The sequence below is a fragment of the Prunus persica genome, chromosome G2 (assembly GCF_000346465.2).
Source record: "Prunus persica cultivar Lovell chromosome G2, Prunus_persica_NCBIv2, whole genome shotgun sequence".
Classification (NCBI taxonomy): domain Eukaryota; kingdom Viridiplantae; phylum Streptophyta; class Magnoliopsida; order Rosales; family Rosaceae; genus Prunus; species Prunus persica.
Genome location: NC_034010.1, coordinates 6,034,014 through 6,054,226, shown reverse-complemented (window position 1 = coordinate 6,054,226; position 20,213 = coordinate 6,034,014). Strand labels below are relative to the sequence as shown.

The following is a 20,213-nucleotide window of genomic DNA, read 5'->3' as shown; positions in this document are numbered from 1 at the left end:
CTACAAAAGGAGCCTGGGATTTGTTACAGCAAGAATACAGAGGAGATGATTGTGTAAGGTCAGTCAAAGTACAAGGTTTGAGAAGAGTTTTTGAGTATACTCGTATGCGTGAAGATGAATCTCTATCTACTTATTTGACTAGATTATTTGAATTGATAAATGAAATAAAGAGCATGGGTGCTCAAATTAAAAACTTTGAAGGAGAGTTATCTAAGAACAGAATAGTGCAGAAATTATTGATGAGTCTTACCAAGACTTATGACCCTGTTTGCACTGTCATTGAACAAACCAAGGATCTTGATGCAATAGAAGTGCGGGAAGTTGTGGCAACCCAGAATGCGATCGAGCAAAGGCTTGAGAGGCACTCTGAGAATACTGTTGAAAGGCGTTTGCTACTATGAGTGTGAAGGGAGCCAGTTCCTCATCCTCTTCAGGTAGTGGTCAGTCCAAGAAGAATTGGAAGACTAAAAGAAATAAGTGGGAGGATAAACCCAATTCAGGTGGAAAGCAAAACTGGAAGAATGAAAATTGGAGGAATGATCAGAACAAGGGAACCTGTAAGCACTGCAACAAGCTGTACTATGGTGAATGTTGGTTCAAGGATAAATTCAAGTGTCACAGATGCAGCAAGTTTGGTCAAATTTCTAGAAATTGCACAAGAAATATACAGAACAAGTCTGGACCAATTGCACATTTTGCAAAGAATCAAGCATCGGAGAGAACCAACATGTTCTATGCCTCTCACTCGCTTTCAAAACCAACTGACTTTGGTGTTTGGTATGTTGATAGTAGGTGCAGTAATCACATGACATCTCACGAATCACTGCTCTCTAACATTGATAGGAGTTTGAAGTGCAAGATGAAGATAGGAATAGGGGAATTAGTTCAAGCTTCTGGAAAGAGGACACATGTGATTGAGTTGAAGAATGGTCCTAGATATATACAAGAGGTGATGATTGTGCTAGGCTTAGATGAAAATCTTTTAAGTGTTGGGCAAATGATTGAACATGGCTATTGGCTGCTATTTGGTGACTCTATGGTGAACATATATGCTAATAGGGAGTTGAAAGAGCTAGTGGCTAATGTTTCAATGAAAGGAAATAGATGCTTTCCTATGAAGTTTGAATTCATGAACCTAGTGATAGCAAATAGAGCAGCAGTTGGATAAAAAGAGTTTTTGTATCACTGCATTTCGTAACATGCATTCGTCTTAAAAGCAATGTGTAGTCATAATGAAAGTAATCCTTGACATGGAATTGTCCAACTTGTATGGATTTATTGAGGCTTATGTAGAGTGTCCTTGTACAATGAGTCAAGCGGTGTGTATTTGCCTATAGGCACGGGAGCTTGACAAAGCATCTTTCCTAAGCCAAGCAGGAAGTCATCCAATGCAATCAGACAAATAGCCACAGGAGATGGAGTAGAGCCACACTGTCCTTTCCTGTTGATGGTGAGTGAAAAAGATGAATCCTATAATAAGTCATGCCATGGTTGTTGTGAAAGAAGAAACTTGGGGCTAATGTGGGATCCGCTCAAGGACCTACTTGGTTTACGTAAATATTTCATGCGTTCCCCGACTGGAGAAGGTCATTTTTGGAGGGTAAATTGTGCGCTTTTCAGGTCGGAAGAACTGGTTTAAAATATATATATATATATATATTAGCTTGATTTTTATGCAATAAGGATCACTCATGGAAATGGCACAGAAGATTTGGTCACTTAAACTATGTTGGCCTGAAGATGCTACAAGATAAAGAAATGGTGCTTGGACTTCCTATGTTGGAAAATTTTGGAGATGTTTGGGAGGGATGTGCTAAGGGCAAAGCTCACAAAGAAGCATTTGACAAAAATGAAGTGTGGAGAGCTTCACAACTTTTGGAGTTGGTACACTCTGATGTATGTGGCCCGATGCCGGTCATTACATTTGGAGGAAACATATATTTCCTCACTTTCATTGATGATCATACAAGGATGTGTTCGGTGTTCTTCTTGCAACACAAATCAAGTGTATTTTCAATGTTCAAAAGATTTAAATCCATGGTGGAGTTGCAAAGTAGATTTCAAATCAAGAAGTTAAGATCGGATAGAGGAGGTGAATACACTTCAACTGAATTCAGTAAGTTTTGTGAAGACTTGGGACTTGAAAGGCAATTAACAGTCGCTTATTCTCCTCAACAAAATGGAGTTGTAGAGGAGAAGAATAGGACCATTGTGGAGATGGCTAGAACAATGCTTTATGAAAAGAGAATGCCTATCAAGTTATGGGGAGAAGTAGTTAACTCTGCAGTCTACATTCTCAATAGGTGCCCTACAAGTGCTCTCAAGAATAAAACTCTTTTTAAGGCGTTCAGTGAAGAGTATTTGGTTCTCTTTGCTATACTCATATTCCATCTCAGCTGAGGCATAAATTGGAAGAAACTAGTGAGAAGGGAGTCTTTGTTAGTATGGAACTTGTGAGAAAGGGTACAGGGTGTTTATTCTGAGAACTAAGAAAGTAATAGTGTCAAGAAGTGTACTATTTGACGAGAAATCTCTGTGGAATTGGGAAGCAAATGAAGAAGTGCACACGTCAATTCCTTGGACAATAGTGAGGAAGCAAGAATAATTGAATGCGAGGAGGAGTTTGAATCACCTAATCAAGCTCTAAAATCACCAAGTGTTAGATCATCACCAAATATAGTCACTACACCAGCCCAAGAGAAGAGACAAGCTTCACCAAGACCAAATCCTTGTGAGATTGAAACATCTGAGCTCTATGATCACACACCCTTGAAGTGGAAGAACTTAAATGAAGTTTTTGCACAGTGTAAAATATTATGGAACTTGAAAACTTTGCTGAAGCAACTCTAGATGAGGCATGGAATCAAGCTGTGAGGGAAGAGATCACAATGATTGAAAAGAATTCTATGGGAGATGGTTGAAAGACCTGGTAACAAACCAGTTGTGGGTGTAAGATGGATCTTCAAGACAAAGCTAAATCTTGATGGTTCTATCCAAAAGCATAAGACACGTCCTCTAGCTAAGGGATACACACAAAAGCCAGGAGTAGATTTCAACAAAACCTTTGCTCCAGTGGCAAGGTTAGATACAATTAGAACTCTAATTGCTTTGGCAGCTCAAAGAAATTGGAAACTTTTTCAATTAGATGTTAAATCAGCATTTCTAAATGAAGTACTGAAGGAGGAAGTCTAGATCGAGCAACCTAAAGGATTTGAAGTTAAGCGAGTAGAAGACAAGGTTTATAAATTAAAGAAGGCTCTCTATGGCTTGAAGCAAGCACCAAGGGCCTGATATGGTGAAATTGATACTCATATACTCAAGTATGGATTTCAGAGAAGCATAAGTGAAGCTACACTGTATGTGAAGACCAAAGAAAGTATTGGTACAGTCATTGTGTCAATATATGTGGATGACATTGTGTACACTGGAAGCAGCAGTGAGATGCTGGAAGAGTTCAAGGAGGATATGATGAACAAGTATGAGATGACTGATCTTGGTTTGTTGCATCACTTTCTTGGAATGGGAGTAATCCAGAAAGAATGGAGAATCTTTATTCATCAACAGAAATATGCCAAGACTTTGCTTGACAGATGTGTTTTGAAGGATTGCAAACCAGTGAGCACACCATTGGTTCCAACAGAGAAACTCAAAAGACAAGATGAAGGTGAACTTGTAGATGAGGAGACCTACAGAAAAATAGTGGGAAGCTTGCTGTATCTAAAAGCAACTAGGCCTGACATCATGTATTCAACTAGTTTGCTTGCCCGATTTATGCATGGTCCCTCAAAGAAGCATTTTGGAGCTGCAAGAAGAGTACTGAGGTATGTACAAGGAACTCTGGATTTTGGCATTGAATATGAGTCTGGAAAGCCAGCTATGTTGATTGGATTTTGTGATAGTGATTGGGGTGGTTCAGAGGATGATATGAAAAGCAAATCTGGGTATGCTTTTTCATTTGGCAGTGGAGCATTTTCTTGGGTCTCAATGAAACAAAACAGTGTTGTTTTATCAATTGCAGAGGCTGGATATGTAAGTGCTGCTGAAGCAACAACTCAAGAAATTTGGCTAAGATTTGTGCTGGGTGATTTTGGAGAAGAGCAAATAGAAGCTACACCAATCATGTGTGACAACATGTCTACTATAGCAATCTCTAAGAATCCAGCGTTCCATCAAAGATCAAAGGACATAGGAAGAAAGTTCCATTTCATCAGAGATGCAATTCAAGGAGTAGTAGATCTGATCTATTGCAAAGGTCAAGATTCAGTTGTAGATATTTTCACGAATGCATTGCCAAGGGAAAGGTTTTGTTGTCTGAGAGAGTTACTAGGTGTGAAATCAGTAAACCTTTTGGAAAGGGTGTGTTGATGTGTAAATTGGTTTTACTGATTTAATTTTACAGTTTTGCAGCTGGTTGTGACTAAGTAACAGTTTAGGTCCCTTTTACGGTTGAGAGAATTTTGTGACTAAAAGGCCTGTAGGAAATTGCCAAGTGTCATACACACACGTTAGGTGTGTGGTTCATGCACTGTCACTTGGAGCTCCATACTAGCTGGGGTTTGAAGACTGCTTTTGTGGTAGAAAATGGGAAGGACTCGGATCACTCTGTTTTGCCTCCACCTACAAACCTCCCACCTTGTTAGTTCCTCAAATCGAACAAATCAGAGTGGAGAGTTAAATTTGTTTTTGTTTTTATTTTTTTTTTTAGCCTTAAGGCTGATAAGTTCTTGAAAACATTCCTGCAAGAAAAGCTCTTGTTAAGACTGTTAAAGGAAAATGTGATCCTCCTAATATAATTTCACCACCACTAATTAAATAACGGGGTTTTATTATTTTAGGTTCGACCCATTCGAGACGCAAGTCTCTTAATTACAATCCCTTGCTTCAAGGGAACACCCTTTGATTCCATCATAAAGAAACAGAACGTTTGTGTTTGGTTTTGCAACTTCTCCCAAGTCCAACCTCAGGATGCCTACGTATCCCTTGCGGGAATCAAGCCACTCGTAGTTCAAAGAATCGCAATGAATAAATGACTCATTGCGAGGGAAATTTGATTTGAATTGTATTGAGAAGTGTTTGAGTGAATTTAGCTGAATAAACCAGGGATTCGATATGGGATTGCATTTGGGATGGTTGCATCTAGATTGAATCTCTAGATTGCCTACGTACCCTTTCAAAGGGATCAAACCAACGTAGTTCGGAATTTGGAAATTAACGGGTAAGTGTGGCCCACTAATTGAGAATTTCTGTTTGAGAGACTTGGATTTAATCTCATTAGAGTTTTCATGGGTAGATGACCCATGGAAAATTGGATGGTTTTGTACCACTTTCGTTGTTGTCAATGTCCAAGAAAAATAATGAGTAATTTTAATTATCCCATTAATTTTCCCTAAACATTGACAATTGCGTTTGGGGATTTTCATAGGTAGATAACCTATGGGAAAAATTGGAAATTAATGGATAAGTGTGGCCCACTAATTAAGAATTTGTATTTGAGAGATTTAGAATTAATCTCAATGAAATTTGCATGGGTAGATGACCCATGGGAAATATTGGAAATTAATGGGTAAGTGTAGCCCACTAATTGAGAACTTGAATTTGAGAGATTTGAATTTAATCTCATTGAAATTTGCATGGGTAGATGACCCATGAAGAATTGAATGGTTTTGTACCACTTTTCTGGTTGTCAATGTCCAAGAAAAATAATGAGTAATTTTGATTATCCCATTAATTTTCCCAAAAAAAAATTGACAATTGCCCTTGGGAAAGTGTTTGGCGAAATCTGGTTAAGATAAACCAGAGATTTATACTTGATTGCGGTTGCGTCTATTGGGATGTTAGACTGCCTACGTACCCTTGACGGGATCAAACCGACGTAGTTCCAAAATTTGGGAATTAATGGGTAAGTGTGGCCCACTAATTGAGAATTTGTGTTTGAGAAATTTGAATTTAATCTCATTTGAATTTTCATGGGTAGATGACCCATGAGAAGAATTAGAAATTAATGGGTAAGTGTAGCCCACTAATTGAAAATTTGTGTTTGAGAGATTTGAAATTAATCTCATTGGAATTTGCATGGGTAGATGACCCATGAGAAATAATGGAATGGTTTTGTACCATTTTTTTATTGTCAATATCAAAGAAAACTAATGGGTAATTTTGATGAACCCACTAATTTAATTTGATCATTGGCACATGCATTTGTATCCATACATGATTTGAAGGACTTGAAATTAATGGGCTCTTGTGATTGACAAACCCGTTAATCCATATTGATGCCCATTCGGTAACTTTTGAGAGTGAGCTTGAAGCTCGAAACATGACCAATCATTTATTTGGATTAGAGTCACGGTCGTAGTATGGTTGAGTCGCTTGACATAGCTTCTTTGCCACAGTGATTGATTCCCATATTTCTTGTTGAGATTTTGTGGGCATGTTTAGTAGCCATCTTGCATTTGAGAATTGAGGCAGATAGACCTGAATGTCGTAAGCATTTTATTGAGCCTTCTTGACCGTCAATTGATTTAGTTCTCGTGAACCTTTGCTAACACTTTTGTGCTTTTACTTGCATAGCTTGGTACTGCAAGTAGTGAACTCACGTCTTCGTCCCTTGGAAGACAAAGGAGTACAAGTGCCTGGACACTTTGTTTTCATTTGTTGCAGTCCCCAAAAGTGATGTGAGGGACTTGAAAGACTTCATGAGTCTTGGTCCAAGTAGGACTTGCACAATGACAGTTGAGGATGAAACTTGGAGCAAATCATTGGTCCTTTTTAAATGGACTTGCAAGCAAAGCGTGAGGCACTTCTGTTTTTCCTTTAGCTTTTATGCTTTATGCGTCACTAAAATCTTGCATATGCAGCCACTAGTATCTTCAGCAAGTTTACTTACTCAGATTATCAATGAAAACCAATTTGCTCAACCACATTTTATTGTCCTTTCGTTGTTGTTGCCATGTATTGCTAAAGGCATCCTGGGATGGGAGCATTTGAGCAGCAAAGCCACATGATGATTGGAATCATCATGACAATCTTGCTTGGCATTTGGATGCTTGAAGGCATCGTAGAGAGACCCAGCCATCTTGAATTGGTCTTGAGAAACGTGTTGTACTGCGCCAGCCCCACAGCAACACCATTTTTTTTTTATCGTAAGCTTCATGCAATAGAATTTGGACTCATAATTCAAATTCCTTGTTTTGCTGTATGTAGAGTTGCAGCCCATCCCTTTTTCATAATCTTGGATTCACTTTGGACATGCAGGTCCGTGAAGTCCAAGACTTCTTTTTTTTTTCCTTACTCTGCTGCAACTCAAAGAGGAAGAAGTCCTCTTCCTTTGAATTCGCAAGTGGTGGGTTCACCACCACACTTAACTCTTCATTTTGTTTTGCTTTTTCAGCATGGCTGATTTTTTTTCTTTAGCTTTCATGTGGAGGGGCTCACCTTCGCAGGCTTTTTTCTGTTGATGTGTAAACAGCAGATATAATTTTTTCCCACTGCAGATATGTATGCAGCTTTCATTTAAAAGACAATTAACTTGTCTTGTTGTCATTGGAGGACAAAAGGCAGTCGGTACCATGACTGGTATTTGAGTGAATGCCTTCGTTAACTTTTTCTTCCTTTTCTTTGTCTGCTATCTCTCTGCGGCACAACCCACGTCAAAGACAAACCTCAGTTCGTGCTTTCCTTGCAAAGCCACCAGATTTGATTTTGTGATGGTTAGCCCATCATGATAAGCCATCCTTACGGAGTGCTTGTGAGTTGGATGTTGAGTACATCCTGGAAGCGTCAGAGCGGAGCTGCACCTCGGAGCATATCAGGACTTGACCTCATGATGATTACAATCATCTTGACTGTCAATCCATAGCTGGATGTCCTGGAGGTGTTTGATCCTTGGAGAGATTACTGACCCTTTTTATGATGATAGAAATCATCATGGGCAGGAACTCTTGAGTTGAACAGAACCTGAAATCTTGAGCAAAGATCAGAAAATTGTGCCATGAAACTAGTATTTTTACCTTGAAATGGCTCTTCTCTGCCTTCCTTTTCCTTTTTCTCTCCTCCCACCGTTCTCTTCTCTGCCATCCTTTCCGTTTTTCTGTTTTTTTTTTTTTTCTTCGTGTCATGCCTCTTATAGAGGCTATCTTATGATGAGTTTGAATTCAAGCCTATGACCACTTCTTAACTGAGATACTTATCTCTTGGTGTTTCAAAACCACCGAAATACATCTATTTTATTTTTATATTTTTTTTCTTGATAAGGTTGCAGGGACAAAACAAATTCAATTCTAAACCAAGTCAAATTCTTGGCTAATTGCTTTTGTGAAAATTTTCCGTTCAACAAAGACCAATAAAAAGGTGTAATGTGTATCACATTGTTTTAAATGCCAACTTCAACCCCTGTTTTGTGCAGCAAATTTCCGGGACAACATTGGCTCCAAGTATTTAAGTTTAATCTACCAGAGCTTGAAACACATGAATTAGTAAATATATTTCAGGAATTTCTTTCGAAACTTAAAACTCAGAAAATCGCGAGAGATATCAGCTTTTATGGATACAAAAAGAAATAACCAAACACTGCATCCTAGATTACAGAAGTAACGAATGCAATGATTCCATCAATCAGCCAGTATAATAAACTCACTCCAGTATATTACTACAGACCAAAACTCCACTACAGAACAACAATCACAGCCACACTACAAAATTTCAAGAAGCTAAGGTAGAAATCAGCATACCAGCAACACAAACAACGCCAAAACCCCAATCCAATCCAGCAAACCCATCTTCCTCTTCTCCTTTTCATCTGCTTAGCATCAAAAAAGTGCATTAGTTCCTCCATTAGTGTAAACCCCAGCACCAGCCACATTCAGTTCAATATCATCCATCCTTTCGCTTTGCTTTTCAACCAAAACAGCAATGCTTAGGAACACATCCGTCTGTAAGTCCTTTAAGGCCTTATGCCTTTCCTGATTCTCCATTACCAGCTCTGGCTTCAGTTCAAAAAACTTTGACCTGCCCGCTTATCAATCATTTCCTTGCTTCCTCCCATGTTGCACTGAAATACCTACTCTTGAGACCTTTTTCGTACTCTATTAACAATCTGTTCTATCAACCGCAAATTAATCATTATCCCTCCTGGCTTAATTCTCGAACCATTAGACACCGAAATCCTCATTCGATCAACAGGGATTCCTTCCTTGTAGAGCAAGAATACATTTCAATTAGCCATGTTAGAGTGATCTAGCAATTCCCACCTTGCTTCGAGTTTTTTGCTTTCCTCAGAATAGTAACCATGTCATTGTTAATTCTATCTATCAACCGTATAAGAACTTTAGCACTGTGAAGACTTGGTTTCTTTATTGAGGTCCGGAAGATCAAGAAGGAGGTTTTTGATCTCTTCCATATCAGCCTTGACAGCTGCAGTCACTTCTTCCAAAAGTTGTGTGAGGTTCTGTTCATCAGCAAGATCAAGAATTCCCATTTCGAAAGTATAGTTTCCCAAAAAGAACAAGCATGCTTGCTTTTTCATCATTGAACAGTTCCCCGAATCACAATAATGGGCGTCGAGATCATCTTGCATTTGCTTACCTTCCCTAGTACGTCATTAGATTGTTGGGATCTTGATTGAAAAAGAATGACAATTTTCTTCAAATTCACAGCATGCTCGAGAATGTACCGCGCAAACTCAATTTCATTAGACCCATTGGAGAGCTCAATAGTTACTTCCTCAAGATGATAAATGAAAGCAAAGTTTTGCAATTTCCAGTATCCCATATCAAACCCAGATGACTGGAAAGGGAAGAAGGAAACAAATTAAAATCAAATGAAATTTACTAAATCGTGTTGTAAAAATAAAATAAAATAAAATATATTTGAATATGAGAAAAGACAACTACTTGAAGAAATGACACCAGGAAATATAAATGAAAGAGGGTGGTTAAAAGGCAACACAAAATCTCACTTACCATGCAAGGCTGCCCTCTGGGTGGTTTAGACTTTATATTCAAGGTATTCAAATTAGGCATTCCTTTAAGAAGACAGGCCACTGCTGGAACTAGGGCATCATTCAAGCAACTAAAATGCATACCGAAATGAAAAATATCTAACGATGCTGGCATGGAACCTTCCTTGTGCAGAGCCTGCAATTTTTCAACAAAAAATCTTAAATAGAAAGAGGACAAGAAACCAACCCTACGAAAGAAAAAAGTAATAGTGTTTTATTAAATGCAATATATTTTCGAAAACTAGATTAATAATCATTTTTTGGTCAACAGTTTGAATTCTCATGTTACTCGTTTTACTTCATTTTTCCAGTTTTATTACGTTGATTTATAATTAAATTAAAAAATTATCAACATAGGACTCAGTTTCAAAGTGATAACCAAATAAATGGCATTCAAGAAAAATTGAAGATTAGTGTGAACATTATATAAGTAATATGCCATCAATTAGTGTCACCAATATCATGTAATACCATCAACATTATACAAAACTCTCAAGTCACAATATACAGAAGCTGTAATATCCTTTTAAAAGATTCAAATTGTAAAATAAGTTGTTTTTTTACAAAGAGGAATGAGTATTGTGATTTTACCTTAATGGTCTTCTCGTTTAGAATAAGAACTTTATCCTTGCACAAACTGCTACAAACTGCATGTAAATTGTCAAAGTCATTTACTTCAGGCTCCAGAAAAATCTGAGCTTTTTCTAAACTCATTAACTTCCCGAGGTTTTGGCCATTCAACAGTTTCCCTTCCCATTTCAACTTTCTAAGATTTGGCGCAAAAATATTTAATGAGCGGCTGTCAGGACGAGCATCAAATTCCCAATCTAATTCTATTTCTTCAAGTTTCTCACCAGAGATGCTAAGATGGAGGAGTTTAATACCACAAACTGAAACAAACACGAATAATTCCAAAGACAAGCTTTCAATGGTGATACGTTCTATCCCTGTAACGCGAAAAAGTTGTATTTCCTTAAGGCATTTGCAGGTACATGAGATCCATTTAAAGAAACTCTCATCTACTATATTAACACAAGTCAACCTCAAGGAAAGGAGATTGCATGAAAAAGATAAGGAGGGTGTTTGAAGAATCACCCCGGAACAGCAAACTGATAGAGACTTCAAGGATTGAGAAAGAAAAACGCAAGAAGGCAACGCAAACATGGTGGTATGGAGTGCTAAGAAATAAAGGTTAAGCACTTCAACATTACACCTTACTGCATTATGAATCCACGTGATTATCCGAAAATGCTCATCAGAAAGCTTACTTACACTTTTGCTTTTAAAGAAATTCCAGAAAACGGAAAAACGCTGCAACTTATTATCACCACGATGAAACAAGTACCGATCCAAAGAACTCATCAACTCTACTTGCTTCTGGTTGGTTCTTGCCTGAGTCTCATCAAAATTCACTGACGGCGCTGATACATAAAATCTTCTGCATCTTTTGGACACAGTACCCACTCGAGTGAGGTCTTTGAACGTGAGGAAGGAAAGAATAAGATGAGCAACTTCATCTGGAAGATTACTGAATCTGTCTGTTATACCCTCACTAAAAGCTCCTTCAGCTTGAAAACTTCTAGTTGACCGTAGCTTCTTCTGTAACATCATACTCTATTTATTTTTTATATTGGATTGTTGGAAGCGGAGGTGGAGCTACAAGGAATATCGTTCTCCTGCAATGTTAAAAGAACATAACTGAACCTCACCGTATTTATACTACTCTAAGCACACACAAAAAAAATGAAGTAAAAAATTAAGAATTATTTCAAATTCATAGTCTATCCAATTGAACAGGTAATTTTGTTGAGCTTCCTCTACGTGAAAAACCAAATAATTAAGAAGAATTTCAGTGCACCAAATTTTCAAATTGTTGTGTTCATCTTTTTTATTAAAAAAAAGTGTATGCTACCTTATTCTAATAGTTTATTGTTATGATATTTCTAGCAACTTTCTGATAGCTTCTAACTATTTCTCTTTATGATAATTCTAACACCTATTAGGTCCTGTGAAAATCTGGGGATCTCTGACTTTGTTCTTACATTAGTTTCTCTAAGTGATCTTTCGGTGGTGCTAAATTTCTTTTGAGCAATTGTAAAGTACTACCAAAAAATTTCAATGGTGTTCCCATGTTCAATGTTTTATTAGAATATTATGAATTTGCTCCAAAACAAAAATGAAATTTTCAATCAGTGTTTTTGGTTTGATTACCCTTTATAGAGTATTCTGACAAAAAGCATTTCATTGGCTGGCCTTAGTGTTACTTGTATTATTAATAATACAAAGTAGGTAAAGGGCTGGAGGGAGGGATTTAAAGCAAACAAAAACAGTAACATCATGGCTACAACAGACAAGATAGAAAGGAAACTCTCTCTCCCTTCCCTGTTCCAAAATCTCAATCTCTAATCTCTCTAATATTTATCTATTCCCAAGTCTCACTCTCCAATTTGGGAATCCATCTAATCTCCAAGCTAATAACAAAGGGTCTGATGAGATGTCACTTAGGTTTGTGAATGAGGTAACACTCTCTTGAAATCTGTTATGCATCAGTGAAATTTTTCGCCAAAAGAACAACCCATCTTGAGTTATGGCCTTTTTTTTCGTTTAGATCTTTGTTGAATCTTTCTTCTAATATTATCCACTAAACCCATTATCAATCTTCAAGGAAATTTTCATATGTAATAAACACATTTATTAAAATATCATCACAAATTTCAGATATCACAGCTCAAAAAACCCTAGTTAACAAAATCAAACCCAGATGAAGCAGCCTTACAACTGCAATTGCAAATTAAAAAAATCTTAAACTGATGCCAACCAACCACACAGAACAACACAAGCAAAAATGATAAAGAAGAAGAAGAACAGGAAATCATACCACGAAATTCAGGAAGCACTATTATGAAGCGAAAGCATATTTTATAAATAGAGGGTGGATGAGATGTGAATGAGAGAGCGAGGGCAATGGCTGGCCGGCAGCAGAGCCTAGGAGGAAAGAGGGAAAATTATGAGAGGAAGTATACTGAGGGACTGAAGGGTCAACCACTAAATGGCTCGTTAAAGATGTGATCATTTCAACCGTTAGATCTCTTGAATCGTCGCCGACCAAAAATAAAAAGTTAAGCAAAAGGTCAGTTTCGGTCCTGTAGTTTGCCATTTTTTCAACTTCAGCTCATGTAGTTTCCATTCTGGCAAATTTCTTCTAATTTCATTTAAAATTTCATTTAAGATATTCCTACATGTCAGGAACACATGCTTATTCCATTGTAAAATTGGATGAAACTTTGGACGTGTCTTTGAATTGCGAAGATATCAAACTATAGGGTTCAAATTGAAGCTACGGAGACATAAGTGAAAAATCTAATAAACTATAAGGACCAAAAATCTTATTTGTTTCAACAGTTAAATGCTTAAATATTGTACATAGTTTGCCAATTTAGTCTATGTATTATTGATTTAGCCAATTTGATCATGTATGATTTTTGTGTTTTAGCATTGTTAGACAATCAGATCATTTCCATCAATCCATGAACTTGGTAGTAAAGAAATTGTTTATAAAAAAATTTAAAAAAAAAAAAAACACTTTTCTAAAATTGTTCACCCCAAAAAGTGTTCTAGTGTATTTTAGCACTTGTGTGTTGGTTTTAAGTTATTTGGGCCCTAGAATGGGCTCAAATAAATTATGTGTAAACAAAAGAAGAAGATAGAGCAAATAAACAAAAGATTTCTCATGAGTTATCAACTGGAAATCAAGAAGTAAAAGCGAGAAGGTTGCGGAGATACAAAATAAGAAAATTTAGGGAAAGTTTTTTGGGCTTTTTTGTACGCGCCCCACGCGCGAGAGATTTTTCCTGGTTTTTCAGATCTCGCTCGTTTCCGAGCGCCTCTTGCTGGAAGCTGCCGAGTGCGGTGGTTTCCAGGCAGCTTTCTCCTTCAATTTTGGCTGTTTTCCTTTGGTCTACTGTTGGTCATGGCGGAAGGCTCACCTGGAATTTTTTCGAATCCTCATCGCTTGCCTAAGCGAAGTCGAGCCTCTGAGAATGCTGAACCTGAGTGTGACATGGATTCTGATTCTAATCCACACCTGATGCAGGAACAGACACCTAAGCCTGGACAGTTATCTGCGGGGCAGCCCAAGAGTGGATTAAGTCATCTCCTAATTGCACTATAGGAGAAAATAAAGTTCAAATCCATGTTGCCTGGGAGCCCCCTAAGCCTGGACAGTTTAAGCTGAATGTTGATGGTTCAAGGAAACATGTTACTGGCTGCATTGGTGCTGGGGGAGTCATTCGTGACTCTTTTGGTGACTGGGTTAGTGGGTTTGCTGTTAATTTGGGGAAAGGTCAAGTTCTTGAGGCTGAGATATGGGGGCTTTTCTTTGGTTTGAAGCTTGCAATTGAGAAGGGCATCAGTAATCTCACTATTGAGATGGACTCTGCTATTGCAGTAAACCTCTGCCAGAATCCTTCTATGCTTGCTATGCATCCCTTAGCTGCTTTGGTTAGGAATTGTTGTGACCTTATGCAGCAGGTTCCCAGGTGTGCCCTTCAGCATGTGTTCCGTGAGATGAATATTGTTGCTGACTGTTTGGCTAATTGGAGTTACCAAGTGGATCTTGGGCTGTGCGTTCTTGTGCATGCCCCTAGTTGGTTAAGTGCTTATCTAGTTGACGATCTGCTAGGAGTTGTTCATTCTAGATTGGTCTGTGTAGACCAGTTTGTGTAGTCTGTTTGTTTTTGTTTGGGGCTTTGCCCCCCTTCTTAATCAAAAAAAAAAGCGAGAAGGTTGTTGAGAGACTTTGATCAAGTTGAAATCTGTTTGAGAGAGATTGAATGTGTAGCCTCAATTTTCTGATAATAAGTGTCATTTGTTGGCATAGTGACAACAAGGGAGATAGCTCTTAGATGCTAGGGAACAAGCCCCCATCAATTATTGCTGGAATTAAGCAAGCTACATTGACTTTGAAATGATGAAAGTAAGCGAAACACCCAACAATTTGAGTGGGATTTGATACGATTTTAGACATAAATTATGCATAGAAGCTTGAAGTTTGTAAGCACGTTTGAGAAGAACATCTCCATTCTAAAATTTGTATCTTTTAGATAAATTTGTGTCATTAGGTTTGTTTTTAATTTATTTATTTATATAATCATAAACATTCCTGAATTATACAAAACTATTTGCTTGCGTCTTTTATTTTCATTTTTTTTATATCATTCGTGGTCCCCGTAAGGTTAGCCAGCATGCTCACAAGTAGTTCCATGTTGTAAAAAATTGTTCAAAATTCTGTTAAATTTATGACATGACACTCATGTGGGCCTCACATCTCTAATGATATGACATCATGTGAATTAAATAAATATATATTTAAAAATGGTAAATCATAGAAAAGACTTTTAAAAAATTAAAAATCAAAACCAAGAAAAAATCACCACCTCCTCCATCGAACCCCAATCCTCCACCCTCACCGTTCCTCCTCAGCGTTCCCCTCCCGCAACCTCTCCCCATCCCCAAAGCCACTATGATAGATCCAAGTAATTCTGGGAAACAACAGTTCCTCCTTCTTGTCCTAATTATTCTACTGCCATAAAACCACTGACCAGAAATGGAAGCAACTACAAATGCAAAAGCCAAGCACAAGAGAATGAAGTGATGGTAGTTGTGGAAGATCATTTGCACCATGTAGGAATATTTTATAAATATTCTATGGAGCCCATATGATGTGGCCTATGTGGTAAATAAATTATTTAATTGGTTTAATAAATATTATTTTGAATAATCATATTGGTCAAATTAAGAAAAATAATTTTCTATTTTATTACCATGATGGGTGGTAATTAATTAGCACTACACTAGGAAATTAATTGGTCATCTCTCTACTTATAATAGTGCACATATTTATCTTTTGTGTATAATTTTTTACTGACAACACATATTAGGGTTTCTAACGTGCAAAAAAGTTAGAGAGAGAAACCTATTTCCTCTATATTGACAGCTCACCTATGGATCCTCAAGACAAAAATGTTCATTTATTTGAAGGCTAATTATCAAGGTATGTATGTATATGTTAATTGAATTTCCGCTTGATGCCAAAATCTTGGATAATTTATTGAGTCATATGGTTTTACCTAATATTAAATTTACACAGCAACTACAGTTGAAGGTCTCTGTGGACTCAATTTGGCCTTAATTAGAGATAGATGTCCTTTTTCTAGCTTTGAAATAATTAGCTAAGTCAATGTATTTTCATTTAGTATTGGGTTAATATATTTTCTTGTTATAGATTGATGAATGGTTTTTTTTTTAAAGGCTAAATTCTAGCAATGGCCCCTGGATTAAGACTAAACTTTACTTTATGTCCCTCATATTGTTAACTTGTTACGGTGGTACTTTAATTATGCTTCCATTTTTAGAAATCGTCATTTCTTTCATCTAAGCCAACTTTTCCGTTAAAAATGATGACATGACATGGACAAGTCCTACTTGGCATAGGGGCAAAAATGTGTTTTCACACAAAAATTTTTAAAAATAAATCTCATATATATCTCTACATCCATCCCGATTTCTTCTTCTCTCTCCTCCCCCCTCTCTTCACCACCCCCCCCCCCCCCCCCCAACCAACACCAAGATTTCTTCTCCTCAGCCTCGATTTCTTCCCTCACACCACCCACCCCCCCTCCCCCAGGGGCCGGGGGCGATTTCTCACCTGGATTTCCTCTCCCCACCCCACCAATTTCTTCTCCCACCTGATAACCCACATAAGAGCCCACCAATTTCTCCTTTAGATGTGGAATCTTGGCTCCAAGTCTTTCTCTCCCCTATACCCATCTATTTAATGAAATAACACACATTAGACCCAAATCCTCCAAGAAAACCAAACAACAAAGGAAAGAAAAGAAATATAAAAAAACAAGCCTCAGTGGATGAATTTTTTTTCTCTTTCCTGTAGTTTCTAGAGTTCTGGGTTTTGTGGATGATTTTTTTTTCTGTAGTTGCGGGCTAGGGCGGGGGCGCACGGTTCTGGGTTCATGGGGTGGGTGGTGGTCATGGGGAATGGGGGGAGAAGAAATCTATGGGGACAGAGAGAGAGAGAGAGAGTTTTTTTTTTTTTTAATAAACATTTTAATCAATTTAAAATTAATGAAAAGAACAAATATGCCCTTATTTTTAACGAACAAGTTGACTAAGATGACGGAAATGACGATTTCTAAAAGTAGAGGCATAGTTAAAGTACCACCGTAACAATTTAGCAATATAAATGACGAAAAATAAAGTTTGGTCTTAGTCCAGGGACCATTGCTACAATTTGACCTAAAAAAAATTATGGAGAGGTGGAGGCAGCGGAGGGGCAGCAGCTAGGGGTGAAGGATTGGTGTGTGATGGAAGAGGTGGTGAATATATTTTTTGTTTTTAAATTATTTTTTTAAATATGTATTTTTTATTTCATCCATATGATATCATATTATTGGATATAATGAGGGCTATATGTGTGTCACGTAATCAATTTAACAAATTTTTAGAAAAATTACTTGTGAGCATGCCTGTTAACCTTAAGAACGACGAATCCCCAAAAAAAAAATATATACATAAAAAGATGCATTCTTATAATTCTGTGAACCTCAGGTTTTGTTATAAAAAAAACCCATTAAAAATTACCTTTTTCACAGATTAATATGCTGACATGAAGTTGAAAATGTATATCTATTCTGCTTTGAATCAATATGTCGGATTGTGGCATAATCTACTGTACAATTTGCTGTCAGGCATGCAACAAAGAGAAAATAACATTTACAAATTTAATGACAGTAATTTGCAACTCCTGTCACTTTCATACATCTTAAGAAATTCAGTCAAGTTGATCTTCTAGTTAATTAATTTCAGATCTCCATACAGCTCATATGCAAATTCTAGCTTTTGGCTTTTCAATCATGCCAAGAAGAAGAAAACAGAGAAAGAAAAAAAACAGTAAAATATAGTAAATTTCCATAGCAATTAGAAACTGCTTAGCTCCTGGAACAGTATATAAATGCAGAGGCTAGCAAGATAGTATTTTTATTTTTTTGGTTGAACTGGGGGGAGGAGAAAGCCCCAAACAACACGACTACATAAAATTAACACAAGCAAGATTGAGGACGAGACAACCCAATCAAGTCATCAATAACTAATGAACCTATCCAACTTTGAGCAAAATCAAAATAACACACGGCAAGACCCACATTATAGCTCCAGAGCAAGATAGTTATTTTAAGCCTTCAGGTTTAACCATTTATCAGCCTTGAAATTTCAATACTAGTTTCCCTAGCCACCACCAAAAATGGTCCTAGCAGGTGATCCTAATATCCTTTCTCATTTCCTTAAACCTTCAACGACAAAGCTGCTTTGGCTGAGTTCTCTGCTCGTAATGCCAGAATTCTAGTTTAATGATTTTTATTTTTTTTAAAACATGTAAACAGCCAAACACATCTTCAGTTTTCTAACTCTTTTGCAATGATTATTTATAAATAAATAATAATAAAAAAAAGCAGAAAAAGCAAGGACAAATACTTAAAAACAAAAGTCTATACTAAAAAATAGCCTCCCAAATCCCCTTAAATAAAGACGTTGGGCTGGCTAGATGCATATATGTAAGTGTTTCACTTGACTCTTTATCAGCTCTGATAAAAAATGAAAGTTCCTGTCAGATTTCTCCTAAATGAATTTCAACATAACTTAATCTTTTTATCAAAATAATCCCACGGTGGCTGGATCTTCATAGTTCACTTATCCAGATCAGTGATGCCGGTTCCCAAGGTGCTGCGAGGGCAATAATTCATATAAACGATAGACATTGGTGCAAAGATACGTACTCTTAATGACTTGTGCTACAAAGCCATTGCACGACTCTCATGGACTCAATATTGGCTATTTCAAGGAACATAAGTTAATGCTTCCAGATAAATTACCTGAGATTAAAATTTACTCTTTCACATATTAGTTCGCTGGCATAAAATTACACACAGTGTTCTTGCTGTTAAACGAAAGCAAATTATAGGTCATTCAATAGGCCCTGCTTTGATTCACATGCCAGATTGTGGCAATTCTATTGTACACTCTGCTGTCATGCATGCTGGATGGATAGAGAGAAAGAAGACATTTACAAAGTCAATTATTGTAATTTGCAACTCTTCTAATCTTCAGAAATTCAGTCTAGCTGATCTTCTAGTTAATTAACTTATGTGTGCACAGCTCATATCGGCTTGTGGATTTTCAACCAGGCCAAGAAGAAGATAACATAGAAAACATAGTAAATTTCAACAGAAAACTTCCAATTGCAAACTTATTAGCTCCTGGAAAAGTATATAAATACCATGCTAGCATGACAGTGAAATACCAACAGCAATAGAACAAGTTAGTTCCAGGCCTAACCATTTATCTAGCTACCATGGCCTTGAGATTTGTTCAATTGCTGATCATATTTGTACTGGCCCTGGCCACCTCCCAAAGGATCCTTGCAAGTGATCCAGACATCCTTTTTGACTACATAGTCCCGCCAAATAACAAAGTTGATGCTAATTTCTTTACTTACACCGGATTCCGAGACATATTCGATGATGTTCCTGGAAGCTTAAACGTAACTAAAGCTACCTTGGCTGAGTTCCCTGCTCTTAACGGACAGAGTGTGTCTTACGCCATACTTAAGTATCCTGCAAACGGGGGAGTAAACCCACCTCACACCCACCCTCGCGCTGCTGAGCTTCTGTTCCTTGTTGGTGGTTCCTTGGAAGTAGGGTTCGTGGACACGAAAAACGTTCTATATACTCAGAAGCTTAAAGTTGGAGACCTATTTGTGTTTCCTAAGGGATTAGTCCATTACCAGTATAACTCAGATGCTAATTTACCAGCCTACGCCGTTTCAGCATTTGGAAGTGCAAATGCTGGAACGGTTTCAGTGCCTGTGTCTGTGTTTGGCACTGGAATTGATAATGCCATCCTAGCAAAATCATTCAAGACCGATGTTGGTACCGTTAAGAAGCTCAAGGCTGGCCTCACCACTCATAAATGATGGATTAACAAACCAACACCATAATCTTTGTCGTGGTTGTGTTCACACACCCTTCAGATTATTAAACAAAGACAATAAAGTTCCATATAGTACTGCACCTTCTCTTTTTTTCAGTGTTAGCTTTTCTGCAAAAGCAAAATTTGATTACTTATGTTTTTGTTGTTAATCTATGCA

The 20,213-nt window shown here is 37.3% G+C and overlaps 4 protein-coding genes across 4 annotated transcripts; 3 read left to right on the top strand and 1 right to left on the bottom strand.

Moving 5' to 3' along the window:
* LOC109947243 lies at positions 398 to 1,168 on the top strand. Its single transcript, XM_020557169.1, has one exon. The coding sequence runs from the start codon at positions 398 to 400 to the stop codon at positions 1,166 to 1,168; it is 771 nt and encodes a 256-aa protein (XP_020412758.1).
* LOC109947242 (uncharacterized mitochondrial protein AtMg00810-like) lies at positions 2,914 to 4,421 on the top strand. The gene is made up of 3 exons (XM_020557165.1): positions 2,914 to 3,171; positions 3,334 to 4,301; positions 4,400 to 4,421. The coding sequence occupies exons 1-3, from the start codon at positions 2,914 to 2,916 to the stop codon at positions 4,419 to 4,421; spliced, it is 1,248 nt and encodes a 415-aa protein (XP_020412754.1).
* Positions 8,513 to 13,091, bottom strand: LOC18787562 (putative F-box/FBD/LRR-repeat protein At4g03220). Its single transcript, XM_007220100.2, has 4 exons — positions 12,876 to 13,091; positions 10,589 to 11,673; positions 9,960 to 10,133; positions 8,513 to 9,783 (listed from the first exon to the last, which is right to left on the bottom strand). The coding sequence occupies exons 2-4, from the start codon at positions 11,606 to 11,608 to the stop codon at positions 9,523 to 9,525; spliced, it is 1,455 nt and encodes a 484-aa protein (XP_007220162.2). The 5' UTR covers positions 11,609 to 11,673; positions 12,876 to 13,091; the 3' UTR covers positions 8,513 to 9,522.
* On the top strand, positions 19,419 to 20,039 carry LOC18786741 (putative germin-like protein 9-2). Its single transcript, XM_007219987.1, has one exon. The coding sequence runs from the start codon at positions 19,419 to 19,421 to the stop codon at positions 20,037 to 20,039; it is 621 nt and encodes a 206-aa protein (XP_007220049.1).